This window comes from Dipodomys spectabilis, unplaced genomic scaffold, assembly GCF_019054845.1.
Source record: "Dipodomys spectabilis isolate Male_0828 unplaced genomic scaffold, ASM1905484v1 ptg000187l, whole genome shotgun sequence".
Taxonomy (NCBI): Eukaryota; Metazoa; Chordata; class Mammalia; order Rodentia; family Heteromyidae; genus Dipodomys; species Dipodomys spectabilis.
In genome coordinates, this window is record NW_024870864.1 from 7,126,063 (window position 1) to 7,147,817 (window position 21,755).

A 21,755-nucleotide genomic window follows, 5' to 3' on the forward strand; every position below is an offset into this window, starting at 1 on the left:
ATCTGACTGAAAATTAATTCATCCCTTGATTAAAAATGCACTGCTTTGCAGGGTCTCACGTACAATTGATCTGTAATGCCACTGGTAAATCCAGTGATATAGTCAGCTGGAAGTGGAATGGGTCAGAAATCTTTTTCATTGATGACCCAGTTCTGGAGGAGGACTATCAATTGTAAGTACACCCATCAATGTTGATATCACATTTTATACCCCATTTTTAATCCCTTTATATAACAACCTTTAACTTAACATTGAGGTTACCTGGGAACTCATGATTCCTTACCTTTTGCTGCTTTTGTTGTTGTTGTTGTTTTGTGTGTGTGTGTGTGGGTGGTCCTGGGATTTGAACTCTGGGCCTGGGTGCTGTCCCTGAGCTTTATTAGTCAAGGCTAGTGCTCTAGCATTTGAGCTACAGCTCCATTTCTGGCTTTTTTTTTTTCCTTTTTGGTAGTTAATTGGCGATAAGAGTCTCGGGGGCTTTGCAGTCTGGGCTGGCTTTTCAACTGCAATTCTCAGATCTCAGCTTTCTGAGTAGCTAGTATTACAAGTGTGAGCCATTAGCCCTCTTTTTGGAGTTTGACTAAGTTAGCTAAACAAGATTTGCAAGATCTTGTACATTGTGGTGCAGATTCCAAATCATTTAGAAGCCTTTCTCTTAAATTCAGTAATGCATGGCGCAACATTCTAATAAATTCCCCTTCATATTTTTCCCCCCAGAGTTTGGGAGTTTTAATTTGTCCTAAAAGTTACTGACGAAAAAGGCATGCTAACATTCTTTCTTTTAATTTGTCATCCTTGTATGCTCATTTTCTCTGTATTGTTCCATTTTAATATATGTGCTGCCAAAGCAAAAACCTCTTTATGTTTTTTAAAACTAGTTTAGAAAATACTCATTAAGCAGGGTCAAGCACTAAGAACTGTAAAAAGCTTCTACTGTCTTCTGATGCATTGTGGCCTGTGGGATGAGGCTTCCATGTCCCCTTCTTCCCAGCCCTGGTGAAAGCCTTTGTCCTCTGCCTCAATCTACTCTTGTCTAATATATGCTTTTCTGTACTCCATGGAAGATAGATTGCTTGTCTTTGTAGTTTTCCTGTCTGTAGCTAATCAGTTTTACTAGTTTCGTGTTCCTGCAACTGACAGTAATCTCAGGCTATATAATTCAGTTGATATACCAGCTGTCTGATTGTTACGTTACTCTGTGAGTAGCGTAGGTAATTATTTCAACTGCAAGGTATGCAACAAATGCAGAAATAAACCAAACATAAAAATCTTATTCACGGGGCTGGGAAGGTGGCTCAGTGGTAGAGTGCTTGCCTTGCATGCATGAGGCCCCACGTTTGAGTCCTCAGCACCATATAAGCAGAAAAAGCTGGAAGTGGTGCTATGGCTCAAGTGGTAGAGTGCTAGCCTTGAGCTGAAGAGCTCAGGGGCAGTGCCCAGGCCCAGAGTTCAAGACCCAGGACCAACAACAACAAAAAATCTTATTCATAGTGGCTGCAACATCCCTGCCTAACTTTGTTGACCTTCTGTCTTTTGAACAGTGTGGAAAATCCTTCAGACAAAATAAAGAATACACTCATCACAATACTTAATATCTCAGAGGTCAAAAGTCAATTTTATTTATACCCATTCATCTGTGTGGCCAGGAACACAGACAAAATCAGTGAAGCATATATCCAATTTGTATATCCAGGTAAATACGAAACTAGTTATTTGAAGTGCAATTTTTGTTGTTGTAGTTTTTAGTCATTTCCATTCTTTTTTTATTTTTCTTTTCTTTTTTTAAGTAAGTTTTTTTTTATTGTGAAAATACTGTACAGAAGTGTTACAGTTACATGAGCAAGGTGGTGTTGTTTTAATATTTATTTTTAATAGGATTTCATAACCTAGAGTTTTCCAATATGACTTCCTCTCCCTGGAACATTCTTTCCTTCCTTGTCAGCTGGGAAACTTCTAATCCTTCTCAGATGAATTATCTGTTTTCAGTGGTATATTTTTCTATTCCATTGTTTACACTTAACCCAGTTAAGAACTCTGGTACTGTTTGTCCCAGTACAGTATCTGTTAGACTTAATTTCCTTGACTGTAAATTCTTTGATGGTAACAGCTTTTTATCATAGTACTTATTCTATTTCCACAGCTAATAATAATTGAAGTTTGCTACCTCATGGGCATGTAATAAATATTTTTAAGTAAATAACTTTATGAAGAATGCTTCAAAACCTAAATAGCTGCTTCAGAAAGGCAATTCCAGAAGTCAAGGTCATGAGTTGGTATGGTCAGGCAGTGTTGAAAATATTTGTGAAATATTTAAAAATAATCTGTGGGTGACATTGATCAAGACACTGTATTCATCATCTGATTTGATGAATAGAAACTCCTTTGTATAACTACTTAAAGATAATAAAATATTCAAAAAATAGAAAAATAAAAACAACCTGTAGTTGAATAGTCAAGATGTTCTTAACATAAGCTGGAAGATTTTATATTGAAGCAATCACGATCTTGTAATGAAGACTATAAATGTGAACTATCCATTGGACCAAGATTCTCATTGATTTTGACTTCTCCTTGTACTGTGAAGTGATCTATCTTTAGTATATTTTCTCTTATTGCATATGGTGGTATTTCGGTGGAAACTTAATAGAATGTGCCTTAGTTGTATAGCTTGTCCAGGTTAGATTGCTTTCTGTAGTTAATATCCATTAATAATTACAACAATGAATGAGCTAAAAACTATCTGAATGTTAGGCCAATTCCAAATATGTCTTTCCTGTGATGAAAGTAGAAAAGTTGCTGTGTTCAAAGTTTTAATTCCTTTTGGTTTTAATGCGTTTCCTCCTCTTTTCTGCTACAGTTCCTGATTTCAAGAACCACATAATTGGGATATTTGTCCCATTAACAGTTATGATTGTGTGCTCAGTATTCATCTATAAAATCTTCAAGGTTGACATTGTACTTTGGTACAGAGATTCTTGGTCCCATTTTCTCCACACAGAAGGTATAATTTTGTAGTCACACAACAAGTTCTCCTTGGAGATTTAGATGATGACTAAGAAAATGTTTACTGAAGATTTAGAATGAAAAATGCTGCAGATATAGGGTTGGTAGTTATTCTTAGACTTAATTATAGTTTTATAATTGACTTAACTAGACTGAATTTCAGTGTTTTCTAAGTTCAGTCTTCAGCATTCAAGCTGTAGGATAAACAGGACCTTGGAGCAGCTGTGTCTGAATTCAGTTACTTAGAATCCATTGATGGGGACATGCTCTGTGTAGATCACACCATGGCCAACTTCCAAGTGGAAGAAATGAATAGATTTTCACACATCAGGGGAAGTCTTTTTCTTTCGTTGAAACCAAATAAAATCCTACCACCTCAATACTATATAAAAGGCAGACTGAAATGTTTGAGGAAGAAAATAAGAATAAGGAGCTAAGGACATTTTAATACTGCATGTATGTGAGGTGGCCATTAATGCAAGAGAAGAATAGCTCATCGTATGAAAAGTTGGAAGAGTGAACATTGTAAAATGGTACCATACTTCAATTGTACACTGAATCAAAAAGATCAATATGTAACTGGGAAGCATATGTTTTTGATACTGACTTTATCAAATCATTTACTTTTCCTTTTGGTTCTAAATATGTGACATTTATTCTTTAGCTTCAGATGAGAAGATCTATGATGCATATATACTATACCCAAAGACGTTCACGGAAGGGTCCACCTCTAACTCAGATATGTTTGTGTTCAAAATATTGCCTGAGGTCTTGGAAAATCAGTTTGGATATAGACTGTTCATTTATGGAAGGGATGATTATGTTGGAGAAGGTATGGGATGGAGTAATGCACAAGAGTTAATAGGTTTATTGTTGTAAAAATGAATGTGTAAGTGTGCTATCTTTTTAGAAGACTGTAATGTAGGTATATGTATTTTACCATTTTAAACATTTCTTCATACTTTTGTATGTGTGAGGGGTATGTGTGTATGTGCTAGTACTAGGGCTTGAATTCGGAGCCTTAAGCTCTTGCTTGGCTTTTTTGCTTAAGGCTGTAGCTCTACCTCTTTAGCCATACCTCTACTTTTGGCATTTAGCTGATTAATTGGAGATAAGAGTCTCTTGGACTTTTCTGCTTAGATTGGTTTTGAACTCAAATCTCAGTCTCCTAAGTATCTAGGGTTACAGGAATAATCCACGGGCACACAGCCTAACTTTCATATTTATTAAATGCAAAGTATTTACTTCTGTTATAGTTGGATAGATCACTAATTAATGGATTTATATGTTTCAGAAAATATGACTAATTAGTGGTTATTAGTACAATAAAATAGCACAGATGAAATGACTTAAGTAGTTTTTAAAACTTTGACTGACATTTTCCTGCATTCTAAGTGGAATATTCAACTGTTGCAGGTCAATGTTTGATCTGATCTATAAAACAGGACAGACCTTTAAGCTCAATTAACACAAGAAAAAAGAAGCATGAGGAGGCATAGTAGATGGGGGGGAAGAATCTTGTGAGAACACGGTTCTGAAATTTGACTCATCACACTGTACTTCCTATTTTTCAGATACTATCGAGGTCACTAATGAAAACATAAAGAAAAGTAGAAGACTGATTATTGTTTTAGTGAGGGATGTGTCTGGCTTCAGCTGGCTGGGCCATTCGTCAGAGGAGCAAATAGTGATGTATAATGCTCTAATTGAAGATGGAATTAAAATTGTTCTGCTGGAGCTGGAGAAAATCGAAGACTACGAGAAAATGCCGGAATCCATTAGATTTATTAAGCAGAAACATGGGGCTATCCGCTGGTCAGGGGATTTGAGAGAGGGACCACAATCTTCAAAGTCCAGGTTTTGGAAAAAGGTCAGATACCACATGCCAGCTCAGAGGAGGTTGCCTTCATCCAAACACCAGTTATTATCTTTGACCTCTAAATCAGGCACTAAGGCGAGCTTGCAAAGTGAGGTTCACCTGCCTCTTGGGTAGCCTGGAGAAGCTGGGTGTTCCTGTTGTATGTACTGCAGGCTGGGCTGTTGCCTCCTGCTGACTTCTATAGTCATAAAATGTACCTGTCTGGTCCCTTGTCCCAAAGTAACCTGGAATCAGATAGTTAAGGGAACAAGACTTAGTGACAATAGCATGTCCAGGCAGTTCAGAGCAGAGGGCTTGGGATGGCCTTTAAAGGACAATAAAATGCTCTCTGAATGTTGGACCAGTTGAGAAAAGTCACTCGACAGTGATGAGAAGCTAAAAAGTGACGAGAAGATAAAGAGATGGCCACCATCTAGAGATGGCTTTATGAATTTGTTGAGAGCACAGAGGCAGAGCTGTGGCCATGTCTGGGGACATTGTAGGGTCAATGACCCGGGAGGGACTTTTCTGGGCAGCCTTGTGGGTACTGTAGACTGACACAGAGGAAGGGCACATTTTTCATTGGCTTGAGTTTGTCAGGTACATCCTCTGCCAGTGATCAGAGATTCCCAAGACCAAAATTTATTGGGTAAACTTCGAACACTGTCCTTTCATTGAGACAGAGATTCTCCAGGAATCCAGGGTGGCAAAAATCTCTTTATCTTCCTGTAGAACAGAATTTAAAAAGCAACAGTAGCAGGAACTGACCCACCTCTTCCTCCTTAAGTGTTTTCTTCCTGGAATGTCCATCCTGTTTTCCTTTATTCTGCATTTTACTTGATTCATTTGCTTCTTTGGAGACACAGATGGCTTTGCAATGGCTTCCTTCCTCCCCTCTATCATGTGCACAGCTTTCATAAAATGCTGCTTTCCTCATATCTTGCTCTTGCTGGAAAACCTCCAAGGGTCTCTCTTTTTCTGCTTAGGAACTAAATAAAGCCTGCGTCCCCCTCCCATGTGGAAGTTCCGACTCTAGTTCTCCCAATGTGATGTGTCCTCACAACCTTCCCTGTGCCATCCTGCTGTGTGTATTCTAGGTCAGCCTCCAGGGATTCTGTCTTGGCTGTATCTCCTACATCTGTCCTCTGACCTGAATTTCTTCTTGCATTCTCTCCAGTTGCAATCCAAAGTTGATGTCAATGCTGTAGTTGCCAAGGGCCTTTCCCTGAGAGATTCCACTCTCAAGCCTTAAATCTCTCCTGCCAGTCTATGGGTGCTGCCTATAAGTGACCACATTAGGAAGTAGCTCCTTCTCTGGTCTGAATCTATGCTGTCTCAGGAGAGGTGTTATTTGACTGTCCCTGACTGCCTTCCAGAAGCAGTGTGCACATGTGACAAAGATTGTGTAGTGCTTTACTATTTAAAAATGTTCTCAGATAATTATGTTTAATTTTTTGCAATAATGCTAATTCTAGATATAGAGAAAATTCCCTATTTTTTTTAAATACTCTCTTAACTCTGTTACATCTAAGACTTGAACCTGTATTTTCTGGCCACTAGTCCAATGCTAAAACTACTTGATTTTAGGTCAATAACTGTCTCTTCACTGCCTACTTGACAAGCATGTGAAAAGAAATGGTAGATTTTAATTTTCTAGGGGAGGAACTGAACCCATTTTTTATGTTAGAAACAAATTTGAGACTTTTCAAAGTGTTGGCATATATAAAAACTATGTTTGATTTTATGTAAATACATTTTAACTTGCATACATTCTTTCTACAAAATTAAATACTTCTTATCCAATTAAAAGTGACAGAAAAAAATTGGGGGAGGTATAGGAAAAAAATATTTTCTTAAATTTGAAGACAACCTTCAGGATCATTAGACTAAATCTTGAAATTTGCAAGACTGGGTTCATGAGCCATTTGTTGGGGGGACACAGGATGCTTCTAAAAGTTGTCTGAATGTGGATTGATCATTTGCTTTTCATATTTTGAGTATCTAACAGTATAGGTGAATACAAACGCTTATTTGGAAGGTCATTTTCCCATTAAAATGTTCAGAGCTGGACAAACACAGTTTAACATTTTGACCACCCCTTTTGTACCTGCTTTCTCCTGACTCTTCTTGCCTGAATACATTGGCAAGCATAGTATCAAGAAAGTGAGCTTAGAAAGAGTGGCAACATTGGCTAGTAAGAAGTACAAAAAGAATTACGAGTAGTGAGGCATCTGGAATTTAGGGAACAAAAGTAAAGGGAGAAACCTTAATTTGGCAAAAATCCCACACAGGAAAGTGGCAAGATGTTCCCTATCTCAGGGAAAGAATCCGGAAGAGGAAACTAAGCTCCTCGCCACTCCTTCAACTTCTCTAGACTGACTGTCCCAGTCCCCAATCTCTTTTTAAAGCTCTTCTTCTATATGATCCCTTTGATAGATGTCATTGAAAATGGTATTTATTTTTTTAATTAAAAGTCAACCTAAGTTTTGAAGAAGATTTGAAAATACAGCCAAGTATTTGATTACCAGTGGATAAACTGGCTTAACAGAATTTATATTTTCTCTCTCCTGCTTTCCTTTTGAAAAACTTTACTTTCAATGAAAGAGAAAGTATTGAGCCATTTTAAATGACATTTTTAATAACATGTTTGTACTAGTTAATGATGAAGGTTTTTTTTGGTTTTTTTTTTTACTAAGACTTACTTGTGTAATTCTGTAGCAGATGCCAGATATTTTTATATGGTAAACCACCAAATTGGTGTACAGCTTGTATCATTAATCAATAGACTGTACTTGTTTTCCAATAAAATTGTTAAAACTTCTGGCTCTTAAAGTCTGTTTCTTTGCCTGCCATCTCCACAGCCACCCCAAGGTGGTGAATAAAGTGAATAAAGTGTCCAAAATGTATGCTGCAAAGCTGGTAAATTCTAATGATCTCTGAGAACATTTGCACCTGTTACTCAGAGTCCCTTTGTTCTTATCTTCCAGTACTCTCAATGGGTAGAGCTGAGAGCCCCAGAGACTCCACAAGAAATGCTGCCTTCACCATCTACATGGCATGAGACCTTAGACAAATTATTGGGCTTCAGTTCCCTTACCTATTAAATGCACAATACACCTAATTCCTAGAATTACATGAGGTCGGAAAAATGGCAACTTTGTTAGTAGCTTTTCTATTAATATATTTGATTCTTTTGAGTCCTAATAGGACCTTCCAGTAGAGTGGATGTAGAGAAGTGGTAATCTAGAGGGGCTCTTAAGAATTAGAATTGGATGCTGAGACATTGGAATTAAACATGGAGATGTGTAGCACAGAAATGGATCCCTGCTCAGCTCTCCAATGCGCTCAAATGTGAAGGAATGCTTAGAGCTCTAAACATTGACAGCTTTGTCGGTTTTTATATAACAGATTGGTCATATTCCACAGCAATGCCTCACCAATCCCTCATGACACTAAAATGTAGATGCTAGAAAACTTATTTATTCAAAATTTCTCATCTAAAGGGTGTAGTCTTCTACCATGTTGTCATACTTTTACCAGTTAATTTTTTAAAGTTCATTTTTTAATCTCTATTAGAAAGTTCTGTTTTTCTCTTTATAAAATAACATTTCATGATTCAATACAAAATAGATTTTTCAGAGGTAGGGGGCCCTCTGGAGTGATTTTTTTTCTCCCAAGAACCCCATCTGATGGAAAAGCCCTGAGTCACAGATGCCTGAACTGTCACAAGATTACAGTTAGAGCAAGGCCCTGAGCTAGGTGTCCTGAACTCTGGTTTTGTCATTTGTAAAAGAGATCTTCAACACCACAAGGTCTTAATGTATGAAAAGCCCATACTTGGAGAGAATCTCAAAATGTATTTTCTTAATTTGACTTGATCATTTCAAGTAAAATGAAGTTTGTCTGCTTTCACTAAAATTAAATGCATAAATGAATCACTATGGGGGAAGAATTCTTAGGATAAGAAATATAGAGTACAGGGGGCTGGGAAGGTGGCTCAGTGGTAGAGCGCTTGCCTTGCATGCCTGAGGCCCTGGGTTCGATTCCTCAGTACCACATAAGCAAAAAGAAAAAAAGCCGGAAGTGGCACTGTGGCTCAAGTGGTAGAGTGCTAGCCTTGAGCTAAAGAGCTGAGGGACAGCACCCAGGCCCAGAGTTCAGGCCCCACGACTGGACTCCCCCCCCCCAAAAAAAAAGAAATATAGAGTACATATGAAAATGTGCATGGGTAAAATAATATTTATTTTATAAATTCAGAAAGAGAGAGACAGAGAGATGGAGACAGAGACAGATTATGGCGAAGAATGAGAGGAAAGAGATGGTACTGTTTAAAATGAATATTAACCCTTCAAAACAGAAACATGCTCTTCTTACCCTTTTACCACACTTGGCTCAGGTTTTTCTGAGGAAGGTTTGGTTGATTTACGTAAGTCTTGTATTGTTCATCTTAAATCTGAAGCCCAAATACCAACAGCAGTCTCTAAAGTTTGTAGCCATTAGACCAGTTGAACCTGTACAACTTGAATCTAGGCTTATAGGATCATGTTGACATCTCTGGCACTGTGCTCAACCAGCTGAGGGCAATATGTAATCACAGAGCGAAAGTGTATGAAGGCTGTTTATGTTAGGGCATTTGATCTGGAAGTGATCACAAATGTCATTTGGCTTATGCTTCCTGTTCTGAGAAAGGCTTCATTGATAACCATTTCACAGGGTTCATAGGTTTTCTTTTTATTCAGTGTGTTCCTGGGAATGAAATTTCTTAGATTTCTTTAGTGAGGGAGTATGTTCCCACAGGGAACCCATTTCTGCTTATGCATATGTGTCTAGTTCTGCCTTGGCTTGCACTCCATTTTCTCTCTTCAGCCATCTTATTTGCTTGGTCTTCGGCTGATGGCACTATTTAGGTAAACAATGTTTACAGGTGAGACTCTGGGTAGGCTCTTGATCTGGAGAAAGGGGTTATCTGAGAAAGCTTAGCAGCAGTAGGTTAGATTCCAGGCCATGATTATCACTATATTCTTTTAATAGACCCAGAGTGTCTTAATGAAGACACAGGTTGAGATTTTCTCTACCCCTATGGTGCATTCATATTTGGGAAAGGCTTCAGAATAAACTTGCTGAGTTAGTTTTAGTAAATGCCACCAAATCATTTGCCTAAGTGGCTATGACAACTTGCCTCCTACCAGCGGTATATGGAACCCATCCTTGTCCACATTTGGCATTGTTCAGTCTTCTTAATCGTAGCCATTTTGGTAGACTTTAGTGGTAAGGATAAGATTTTAAGGCTGGGATAATATCGGACTTTAGTAGTATGGATAACATTTAAAAGGATACCATTGTAGGCCAGGCACAGTAGCTCAGGCTTGTAGTCCCAGCCTCAAGGGAGGTGAGATTGAGAGGCTCATGATTTGAGGCCGGCTCAGGCAAAAAGTTAGGGAGACCCCATGTCAATCTATAGCTTGGTGTAGTGGAACATGCATATTATCCTTGCTATTCAGGAAGTGGAAATTGGAGGATCATAGCTTATGTTGGCCTAGGCAAAAAAAACGCAAGATTCTAACCCAAAAATAAGTAAAGCAAATCCAGGATGAGGGTGTGGCATATGTAGTAGAGCACATGTCTAGTAATATGGTCTGCTATGCATTCCTGCCCCCAGATAAAAGCTGGGTTTTTATAACACTGTGTCAGTGCAAATGAAGGTATTTCTGCTCCATTTTCTGTGGGAAGCTTTCTTCTGCTTCAGTGTGAGGTGCTACTGCTACTGGCCATGGCAAAGCTCATGTACAGTTACCCACCAACAACTTCTCTAAACAATTTCCTTTGAATTCTTCCTTCCTCTTTTTTATTAGTCAACGATGCTGTCCAGTTCCTGAGATTTATCAGGGTAATTAAGAACTTGCAGCACATGTCCTAATTTCCTGTTATCTTAAAGATTTTAAAATGATTAATTTGTATCACTTGTGTATATCAGTTGGGTTTAGAGTGATATCTCAATGCACACATATAGCATGGCTGGCCAAGTCCAAACTTCCTTTATCTGCCCCCCTCTCCCACACCCAGCAGTCTCCACTCTACACGTGGGTAGACATGAGAATACACTTCATCTTCCAATGGCTGGACACTCAAAGGGCTAGCTGACATGGGGAAAAAGTCTATTTCTTCAAGTAAGTCTCTTTAGGAGGGAGTCATTTCCCCCCCTAAAACATGATATTTAAGGTAACATGTGACAAATGAGGTTATTGTTATTATTTAAAATAAGAAAGAAAGTGATTTTTAGATGCTTCTCTCAAATTTTTAATAGGCTATTTTTGATGTTTGCCACACATAAAGTGTTAGAATCCCCAATACTTTTTTTTTTTTTTTTTGCAGTACTGGGATTTCAACTCAGGATCTTGTACTTACAAACACTTCACTACTTGTGCCACACCTCCAGACCTTTTATCATTGTTGTTATTATTTATTGCTTTGGTTATTTTTCAGCTAAAATCATGCTTTTCCTTCTTAGTGGTTTGTGGCTATAGTCTTCCACAGTACCTATCAAATGCTTTTTGTACAGCTGATATTATCGATGTGATGATCACACCTGGTTTATTGGCTGAAATGGGGGTTGGGGTTCTTAACTAGAACTGAGATTCTTTGCAGCTCTAACTTCTGCGCAGCTGAAATTACAGATATGAGCCACTGCACCCAGCTGAAAGGCTCAATGCTTTCTAATAGTGTCGACATTTGCAAACCACTGGCCAAATAGCATGATGCAACAGGTCAGTGCATACAATTCCCACCTTTACTCTCACAATTGCTTTTGCTTCTCAATTTCTTCTTCTTCTTCTTCTTCTTCTTCTTCTTCTTCTTCTTCTTCTTCTTCTTCTTCTTCTTCTTCTTCTTCTTCTTCTTCTTCTTCTTCTCTTCTTCTCTTCCTCTTCCTCTTCCTTCTTCTTCTTCTTCTTCTTCTTCTTCTTCTTCTTCTTCTTCTTCTTCTTCTTCTTCTTCTTCTTCTTCTTCTTCTTCTTCTTCTTCTCTTCTTCTCTTCCTCTTCCTTCTTCTTCTTCTTCTTTTTCTTCTTCTTCTTCTTCTTCTTCTTCTTCTTCTTCTTCTTCTTCTTCTTCTTCTTCTTCTTCTTCTTCTTCTTCTTCTTCTTCTTCTTCTTCTTCTTCTTCTTCTTCTTCTTCTTCTTCTTCTTCTTGTGAAAATACCGTACAGAGGGGTTACAATTACATGGGCAAGGTAGTGAGTACATTTCTTATCAAGCATTGTTGCCTCCTCCTTTGTTGCTTCCCGATTTCTATCCCAAGAACACCACCAGGAACAGTGATTTCGATTTATGTCTTTTCCTTCCTCCCAGCAGCAGTGTCTCTGGGGTTTCTCCTGCCCGCCTGGGCAACAGGTCTCTGTGGACATCCTTAGGATCAGTCAGGGCAGCAGAATCACCCTGGAGAGAGGTGTGCTTTCCCCAAGGCTCAGGTGTGACTCAGCCATTGAATAACCTTTCTTAGAAGCCGTATAGGGCGCCTTCCATACAGGGCGATTCAGGACAAGTCAAGACTGCTCAATTGGGATTCGGAAAGGAGTGAACGGTGAAGAACTAATCCGGTGAAGAGAGCTTCCTCTCACTTCCTCAACAGCGCTCAACAGTCAAGGTAGGACTGCCCGCCCTTGGCGGCAGGAAACACCCAGGCTTCAAAATGCCACGGGACGTTTCGGTTCCTGTCCGGTGTTCTGCTTTCCACCGGGACATCCTGCTCCCCCAGCCCCACTGGCAAGGTGGATGCTAACTAACCAGGATCTGCGGCTGAGTCAGGTGTGGGTGGGGCGCCAGCCTTGGGAAAGACTTGGAGGGAGCCAGAGATCAGGACTGCTGGGCGCGTCCCGGACCGGTTGGGCGACTTAGGGGTCCTGGCCAAGGTCCCTCAGGTCTGGTGGTCCTCGGTTTTCCTCCCTCCCTTCTCTGTCTCTCCCTTCCAGGTGGTCCTGGGCAGCAGTTCGGGGTGCATGGAATCACCATTCGGGAGGGGATCGGGGAGGCAGGCTGGGACTTGAGGGTTGCGCTGGGATGCTTGGCCAAGGCCCCCCTGGGAACACAGGACCCACTCAGCCTCGCTGCCAGGTGACAGAAAGGGGTGCCACCCGGTCCACCCCCCCCAGTCCCCGCCGCCTCCTAACCCTTACCCACCCGCCCCTCCACCCACAGCTCTCAGCTCCTTGGGTTCTAAGCGAAGGCGCGCGCAGGGAGCGAACAGGAGCTGGGAAGGGCCGGGTTTTGCGGAGCAGAAGATGGACAGCTCCCCATTCTGAAGGTGAGCCTGGGCCGGGATCCCTGAGACGCTTCTGGAGGGGAGGGCACGTTCATTTCTCCCTCCCTCTCCCATTGTCTCCTTTCTCCTCCGTAGCCTCAAATGGGGGTGCTGGCTTGGCTGCTCTGCGGGGGCGGTCTTCGCGCTTCCACTTGCCGGCGGAGCAGGAGCAGGTAAGTTCCCTGCGTCCTCCTGCGTACCCCGATCGCCATCCCCCTAGGAGGACTTTGGGGACATCCCAGTAGCCTCAAGACCTGCCCCGCCTGCCTCCAGCTTCCCCGTTGGCCAGGAGGAATTCTGAGGACCTGGCACAGCAAGTTCCAAACCCATGTTCTCTGATGCTCAGCCCCAAAGGTCCCTGGGAGCTGCTGGTGACTTTGGGAGGGGGGAAATTTCGGCAGCTATTCAAGTCAAAACCCGAGTTAAGATGGTTACATGGATGCTGTACTGCCTTTATCAAGGAAAAAAATGCCTTGATCTAGGATAAAGTGACGCTAGCTAGCTACAGGACAAATAGAAGAAAAACAACGCCGCTTGGTAGATAATAACTTTAAGGTTTTTTTCTTTTTTCTTTTCCTTCCTTCCTTCCTTTCTTCCTTCCTTCCTTCCCTCCTTCCTTCCTTCCTTCCTTTCTTCCTTCCTTCCTTCCCTCCTTCCTTCCTTCTCTCTCTTTCTTTCTCTCCTTCCTTCTTTCCTTCCTTCCTTCTTCCTTCTTTTCTTTCTCTTTCTCTCGTTTTCTTTCTTCTTTCTCTCTCCTTCCTTCCTTCTTTCCTTCCCTTCCTTCCTTCCTTCCTTCCTTCCTTCCTTCCTTCCTTCCTTCCTTCCTTCCTTCCTCTCTCTTTCTTTCTTTCTCTTTCTTTCTCTTCTCCCTCTCTCTCTTTCTTTCTTTCTATCTGTCTTTCTTTCTCTTTCCTTCCTTCCTCTTTCTTTCTTTCTTTCTTTCTTTCTTTCTGTCTGTCTGTCTGTCTGTCTGGCTTTCTCATTCCTTCCTTCCTCTTTCTTTCTTTCTTTGTCTTTCTTTCTTTCTTTCTGCCTGTCGTTCTTTCTCTTTCCTTCCTTCCTCTTTTCTTTCTTTCTTTCTGTCTGTCTGTCTTTCTCCTTCCTTCCTCTTTCTTCTTTCTGTCTTTCTTTCCTCTTTCTTTCTTTCTTTTTCTTTCTTTCTTTCTCTCTCTCTTTCTTTCTTTCTGTCTTTTTCTCTCTTTCTCTCTTCCTTTCTTTCTTCTCTCTTTCTCTCTTTCTTTCTCTCTCTCTCTTTCTCTTTCTTTCTTTCTCTCTCTTTCCTTCCTTCCTTCCTTCTTTCTTTCTTTCTTTCTTTCTTTCTTTCTTTCTTTCTTTCTTTCTTTCTTTCTTTCTTTCTTTCTTTCTTTCTTTCTTTCTTTCTTTCTTTCTTTCTTTCCACTTCTGGGGCTTGAATTCGGAGCCTAGACACTTTCCCCAAACTTTTATGCTTAAGGCTAGTGCTCCATCACATGAGCCAATGCTCCACTTCTGGCTGTTTAGGCAGTTCATTGGAGATAAGCTTCTCAGGTCTGGTCTGCCTTCAATCTGCAATTCTCAGCCTCCTGAGTTGCTAGGGTTAAAGGCATGAGCCATCAGCTCCCAGCTCATGGTTATTGGTTATCCTTATTTATTCATTTTATTTCTCCAGATATGTGTGAGGTTGCTAGAATGAGAAATGAGGTAATAGCTGTGGACCAGGCTTTTGCTTTCAATTGCACGAAACCTTCAATACCAAATGAGGAAGTACGTGTAACATGGTTTAATCCTAGAAAAAGTCAAGTCTCCAAAGACATACAACACAGAATTCACCAGGAACAAACATGGATTTTATTTCTTCCCTTGAAACTAGAGGACTCCGGGATCTACCAATGTATTATAAAGTAGGTCACTCACTTAAAATAGAATGAATTAATCTCTCTCTATTTATGTATCTTTAAGGAAATTGTTAATGAACCGAAAATGTGATGTGCTAAATAATATCATATGGCTTTATAATTGTTAAAAGATGACTCCCAGTGAATACATTTTAAAATACTCTGTGTGTGTGTGTGTGTGTGTGTGTGTGTGTGTGTGTGTGTGTATGTGTGTGGTATGCTGGTGCTGGGACTTGAACTCTGGGACTGGGCACTGTCCCTTACCTTTGTTGTTCAAGGCTAGCACTCTACTACTTGAATTACAGCTCTACTTTTGGCTTTTTGGTGCTTAACTGGGGATAAGAGTCTCATGACTTTCCTCAGGATTGCTTTGAACCTTGATCCTCAGATCTCAGCCTCCTGAGTTCCTTACCTCCTGAGTTGAGAGCCACTGATACCCAGCTAAAATACAGCATATTGGTAAGCCAGTTTTGGAACATGAATCTTTTCCTTTTGAAATGATGCTTTCATTGAAATTCACTTGCAAAGTATGTCTGTACTAATCTTATTGTTGGTTTCCTTCTTGAAATGCAAATGCTGTTGTAAAAGCCTAACCATGTAGGAATAAAACCCTTTCACCTTTTAAAGCAAGATATGGTTAGTATTGTTATTTTTAAATTTTTACTTTGAAATATTTTCAAATATACAAAAAAAAACTTGCAAAATGGTATGGGTGTCATGGCTCACAGCTGTAATCCTAATTACTTAGGAGGCCTAGATGGAGAGGATAGTAATTTAAGACAAGCCAGGACCAAAAAATTAATGAGACTCTATCAACTGAAAAAGCTGTGTGGTGGTATGCACCTATCAATCCAATTGCATCAGCAAACTTAACTAGGAATGATCAAAGTCTAGACTAGCCTACCCACCAAACCTGCAAAAAAAAAAAAATTTACAAAATGATGTAAAATTTCTCTGCCATTCTTTACCTAGATTTCCAGGTGTGTGTGTGTGTGTGTGTGTGTGTGTGTGTGTGTGTGTGTGTGCGTGTGTGTGTATGTGTGTGTGTGTGTGTGTGTGTGCGTGTGTGTATGCGTGTGTGTGTGTGTGTGTATGTGTGTGTGTGTGTGTGTGTGTGTGTGTGTGTGTGTGTGTGTGTGTACTGAGGTTTGAACTCCCCAGTGAGAGAACTCGCATTCCTCACTTGGTGTTTTCACTTATGGCTGGTGTCTTACTGCTTGAGCCACACCTTCACTTCTGGGTTTTGTTTTTGTTTTTGTTTTTTGGTGGTTAATTGGAGAAAATTGTTCTCACTATTTGTCTGCCCAGGCTTCAAACTGTGACTCTCAGATCTCGGCCTCCTGAGTAGCCAGGATTACAGGTGTGAGCTGTTAGCACCCAGATAGGTTTCCATTTTTAAGATGATTTCTCCACATTTTTCTTATGCTGTTTTCTCTTTATGGGTATATGAATGTTCATTATACACTACATTTTTTTTCTAAACTGTTTCAGTTGTTCTCATCCTTCCTCTTTTTAACATTTAAGATTTTAATATGTATTTCCCAGTAGCAAGAATATTGCCTTACATAATTACAGTGTAGTTAACAAATTCAGGAAATTAAACAGTCATACCACAGTTTCCTCTTTGTTTATATTTGCATCTTATCCATGACCACAATAGTGGCCTGTGTAGCTTTTTACTTTGCTGAATATGGTTCAGTACAGAATTATTCTTTGCATGTGGCTCACACTATTAAGAGTATCTTTTAATATAGAGCAGTTCTTTGATCTTTGTTTTTCATAGCATTGAGGGTCTTTTTTTTTACATTGACATTTTAAGGAGTACAAGGAAAATTCCTTTTTATTTATTTATTTATTTTATTGTGAAAATACTGTACAGAGGGGTTACAATTACATGGGCAAGATAATGAGTACATTTCTTATCAAGCATTGTAGCCTCCTCCTTTGTTTCCCCTTCCCATCCCTTCCCATCCTCTTCCCCACCCAATTCCCTCCCCCCCCCCTCAGAAAATTCCTTTTTATATTATAGCCTTCCTTTGTTTGTCAGGTATTTCTTCATGATTAGGTCTAGGTGTGGTTCTGTGCTAGAATACTAGGTATGTGCGTTATGTCCTCTGCAGATCAGTGGCACCACAGACTCTAGTGGACACTTTTCCCTCATAGGCCATGTTCATTTGGGTTACTTGATTAATGTATTGACAGTTTTTCTACTACGTAGATACAGGAGAGAATGTGTTGCATTCTGCTGAGTGATCACAGGATGCCTAATGTTTTGCTTGAAGTAAAGGGTTTGCACAGTGCTTTGGAAGTGATTTGAAAAGCTGTGATGAACTGAATTGCTTGAGTTTGTGACTGAGAGTTGACAGGTTTCAATCTGCTACTATCCCATAGGAATGCCAACAGTTGTTACAGAATACCCATGAACCTCACTGTTTTTATAAAACACTGGTGTGCCACTTCCAGAACGACTCTAGAAAATTTGTCAGATGAGTACCAACAAACACTCCATCTGGGAATATCTGGCAGTCTCATGTGCCACCTGAATTTCCCAGAGACTTTGCTCGTGGATTCAATAAAGTGGTATAAGGTAAAAAAATAAAAAACAACAACCTATTCTATTGATATTTTTGGTCTTCTTTATAAAATAGTCACATTTTTCTAGATTAAACTGAATCTTCAAGATAAATTTGGTAAGGGTATTTATGTGAGCTTGATAGATTTTCTATTCTTAGCTAATGACATTACCCTATTTATTATTACCTTAATATTACTGTGTTACTTATTTTACATTTCATGGTTCTGATGACTTTGTAATATTTTGTTATTGGTGCCCTCTACACTTCTCCATTTATCTTTCCAATTATTTTTTATTTATTGTTTGTTTGTTATCTTCAGGTAGTTGTACAAAGAGGTTTCAATTCAATAAACCAGTTTATAAGCACAACACATCTTGATCAATGCCACTATTCTTATTTTCAGGCTAGTCTATTCTTCTTTCTTTCCCCTCTAACATTAGTTTGCTAGAATGGCTCCTGTTTCATTGCAAGTGACTCAACAATCAAAATCACAGGAAATCATTCCCAAGAAAACATTGCTCTCATTTCTATTTCAAGTCTGCTCTGGACTTATCTTACCTTAACCAATAAAGTAGTTACCATGATCAGTTTCTCTTATTATCCCATTATGTAAAGCTATACAAACAGATAAAAATATATTCTCTAGTCTCTTCTTTTTAGTGCAATCTGAGTCTCTTGTGCTCATCTTTCTGCATCTTGGGTTTTCATGTGACACTCTCATTGACTGTGATGCTACATAGATGCAGAAGACCTAACCCTTGGCATAGAAGAGCTCAGAAAGCAATTTGATTTACTCTGCTTATTAGCACTTGCCATCATGGCCATCTGGATCATGAAGGTTCTCTTTGTGTGTGCATGTGCCAGTTTTGGCACTTGAATTCAAGGCCTGAGTGCTCTCCCTGAGCTATTTTGTTCAAAGCTGGCTCTCTACCACTTGAGCCACAGCCCAACTTCTGGATTTTTTTGGAGATAAGAGGCTTAGGGACTTTCCTGTTTGGGCTGACTTGGAAAGGGGATCCTTAGATCTCAGCCTCCTAAGTAGCTAGAATTACTGATATGAGCCACTAATGCCCAGCTATGAATTTTTTTTATGAATTTTCATCAATTGATCCCATTTTTTGACAATTGTTTTCATTAGCCCATGTTAGTTATAGAGGGGGTTTCAATATGATATTTCTATGCATACATATAATGAATGTATTCTGATCGTCTCCATCTCTCTTCCTCATCCTTTTTCCCCCCTTAGAACAATTTTGATAGATTCCTCTGTGTGTGTGTGTGTGTGTGTGTGTGTGTGTGTGTGTGTGTGTGTATCTCGTGTTCTCGCTTGGCTCTTTGGCTTAGGCTGGTGCTCAACCACTTGGGCCACACCTCCACTCCTGGCTTATTTTTACTGATTAATTGGAGATAAAAGTCTTTCCAATCTGTCCGCCCAGACTGGCTTAAAATGGACATTCTCAAGATCTCAGCCTCCTGAATAGTTTCAACAGGTTCCATTGTTGTAGAAAATACTTAGACGAGACCATATCCACCTTCTCCAATGGTCTTTGGCTCTCTTATGGGTATCCATCCCACAATAAGACATCCTGTTTTACTTTCCTGTAATTTTTTTCATCTTTTTTTATTTATATTAATTGGACTAAAGAGTTTCACCATCATGGTAATTCACATGTGTGCACATGATCATTAATCACATTAATCCTATGCATCACTCTCTCTCCCTTTGCTCCATAGTATTGAAATATAAATTATGAAGATCATATAAAATACTCACTGACAGCTGTTGAATAAGAGGGGTTAGAGGAGACAGGGCAAGTGATTCAGTACTCCTCCCTCCTCAAGTGGTGTTAGGATTATACAAATGCTTTACTTTTGATTGAGTGAGTTCTGGGAAGACTGTTTTCCAGTAAATTGAACATTTCATCAAAGGCTTCATCTACACTGGCATGTTGTATATAATTTCTTCTCTTTAATGTTTGCTTCTCTAGTGAGTCTCACCTTCATCTCTTATTACAATATATATCTGTTCTCTTCTTCTTTCTCCCTGTACCCATCCACCCCAAGTGGATACACACACGCATGTTAATGCACACACATGTGTATACACACATGCACATATATACAGAAAACCACACTTTAATTTTTGAGAAAATTGTCAGTTCTATTAGTATTTCCAAAGGGCCCCCTCTGCATTTGTATTCACTTAGGTTGTTTTTTTTTTTCCTTTGCAAGTACTTTGGAAATGTCTCCCCATGAATGTCCTCATATCTGTCTCTATGCATCTTTGCTTGTGCATTAAATGCATGTGATCACCACAAGCTCTAGAATTGCAAAATGGTAGAGATACTCTAAGGCATCTTACTTTATTTACTTTTTTGCCAAACCACTGTACAAATATTTGTATCCATTTGTTCTCTCATCAAGAATGTTCAAGATTTGCAACAACTGTGCATGACTGTACAATTGTAAGATTTAAGTTTAAAAAACCAGTTTAGTGAACATAAATGTTGCACTGTTATCTTAGTTTATCTCCCGAATTATTAATGAGATTGACATTTTTTTCTGCTTACTGACCATTTCTGAATCCCTTCCTTTCCATATATTTAGCCATTTTTTGTTTTTCTTTTTCTTATTATTTTCTGACTGGCTTAGAGATGTTTTTATAGTTCTATCTAGATTACAGATGGGTATGTACTAAACATCTTCTTTATTGAAGTCTAACATACACGTAGAAAGTACATAAATCTTAAGTGGACAAACTTTGATGAGCTGAGAGAGGAACGCATCTTTAATTACCCCTGTCATTATGGTGTAGTAATAAACATTACTACAACCTCCAAAACTTCACCCCTGCTATTCTGCAGAAACTACCAAAGATAACCACTCCTCTGATAGGCACTATCAGAGATCAGATTTGAGTGCTTGAACTTAATTTGAATATATTATGCATAGTATTGCATGTCTTATTTCTTTGCATCAATGGTAAACATGTGTAAATCATCCACATTTTGGCATGTATCTGTAGCTCATCCATTTTTGTTACTGTATAATATTGATTATTATTGTTGCTAGTTGTTTCCAGTTTTTGGATATTAGGGATTAAGCTTATATGGTTTATATCTTCTTGACTTAATTTTGGTAGGTTCAGAATGCCTACAAATGCATCTATTTCTACTTGGTGCTCTAGCATCCTTTTAAATTGAATTTTGGTTGCATTCTTCACATTTTGATATATTATGCTTTCATCAACCAATTCAAAATATACCAATTTTCAATGTAATTTCTTCTCTGACTATAGATAATTTTGGAAGATGGGTTAATTTGCCAATGCAGTGTGCTTTCCTTTTTAAACATAACTGTTGCTTGCATTATGGAAGTGAAAATATATATAATTTCAGTACTTAGAAATTTGTTGAGACTAGATTTATAGTATAGCATATAGTCAACTTTTGTAAATGCTCCTCAAAAGGTTTTGTAAATGTACTCAAAAGTACATTTATAAAATTAATTAATTAATCATTAATACTGAAATTTAAGCTTGTTAATTATGTTGTTTAATTATAGTGTTTCCATTTCTCAGTGTTACCTTTTAATCTAAACAAATTAAGCACAGTTACTTTGGAGTCCCCTGTCAACGATTTTGCTACTTGATTCTTCTGTCTTCTATCTTCTCTTTTGATCATTCTGGACATGTCAAAGACCTGCTCTTTCTCAGATTTGAATTTGATGGAATAAGTTCATTGAGTTCTATGGAACAAAAGTTCTTTGTGTTCTCTTTATGCTGTCTCTGCTGTCATTTAGACTTTATTTACCATTAGCTTAAGGCAATTGCATTGTAACTACTTAGTTACAAAGGGGTACCTAGTAGTACCCCTTTTTATTCTTTTCTGCCCAGTGCAAGAAGGTTTGTTCTCAAAACAAAGCAACACACACACACACACACACACACACACACACACACACACACACACACACACACTAACAAACAAATGATCTTTCTTACTTCTTAAATTTCAAGTATCCATTCTCTTTTTCTAGTTTTCTATGATTGGATTCCTTTACTTCCACCAATACTCAATGCTTCTTTGCCTGAATGCTCTAGGTTGATTAGTGTATCTGAAGCATTGCACATGCTCAATTAGCAGTGTTC

The 21,755-nt window shown here is 39.0% G+C and overlaps 2 protein-coding genes and 1 pseudogene across 3 annotated transcripts in view; 2 read left to right on the forward strand and 1 right to left on the reverse strand.

Annotated features, from left to right (window-relative positions):
* The window catches only part of Il1r1 (interleukin 1 receptor type 1), an 84,561-nt gene extending 76,879 nt beyond the window's left edge, over window positions 1-7,682 (forward strand). For both annotated transcript variants that reach the window (XM_042695451.1, XM_042695450.1), the window contains exons 8-12: window positions 52-172; window positions 1,542-1,693; window positions 2,858-3,001; window positions 3,668-3,835; window positions 4,578-7,682. In XM_042695451.1, the coding sequence (XP_042551385.1) occupies window positions 52-172; window positions 1,542-1,693; window positions 2,858-3,001; window positions 3,668-3,835; window positions 4,578-4,996 (1,004 nt within the window). In that variant the 3' untranslated portion in view covers window positions 4,997-7,682. The remainder of the gene's footprint in view (window positions 1-51; window positions 173-1,541; window positions 1,694-2,857; window positions 3,002-3,667; window positions 3,836-4,577) is intronic.
* On the reverse strand, window positions 758-851 carry LOC122121393 (annotated as a pseudogene).
* A 5,011-nt stretch (window positions 7,683-12,693) lies between the features above and the next one.
* The window catches only part of Il1rl2 (interleukin 1 receptor like 2), a 36,404-nt gene continuing 27,342 nt past the window's right edge, over window positions 12,694-21,755 (forward strand). Inside the window, exons 1-5 of the mRNA XM_042695366.1 lie at window positions 12,694-12,775; window positions 13,053-13,158; window positions 13,252-13,328; window positions 14,804-15,035; window positions 17,421-17,616. Coding sequence (XP_042551300.1) covers window positions 14,806-15,035; window positions 17,421-17,616 — 426 coding nt within the window. The 5' untranslated portion in view covers window positions 12,694-12,775; window positions 13,053-13,158; window positions 13,252-13,328; window positions 14,804-14,805. The remainder of the gene's footprint in view (window positions 12,776-13,052; window positions 13,159-13,251; window positions 13,329-14,803; window positions 15,036-17,420; window positions 17,617-21,755) is intronic.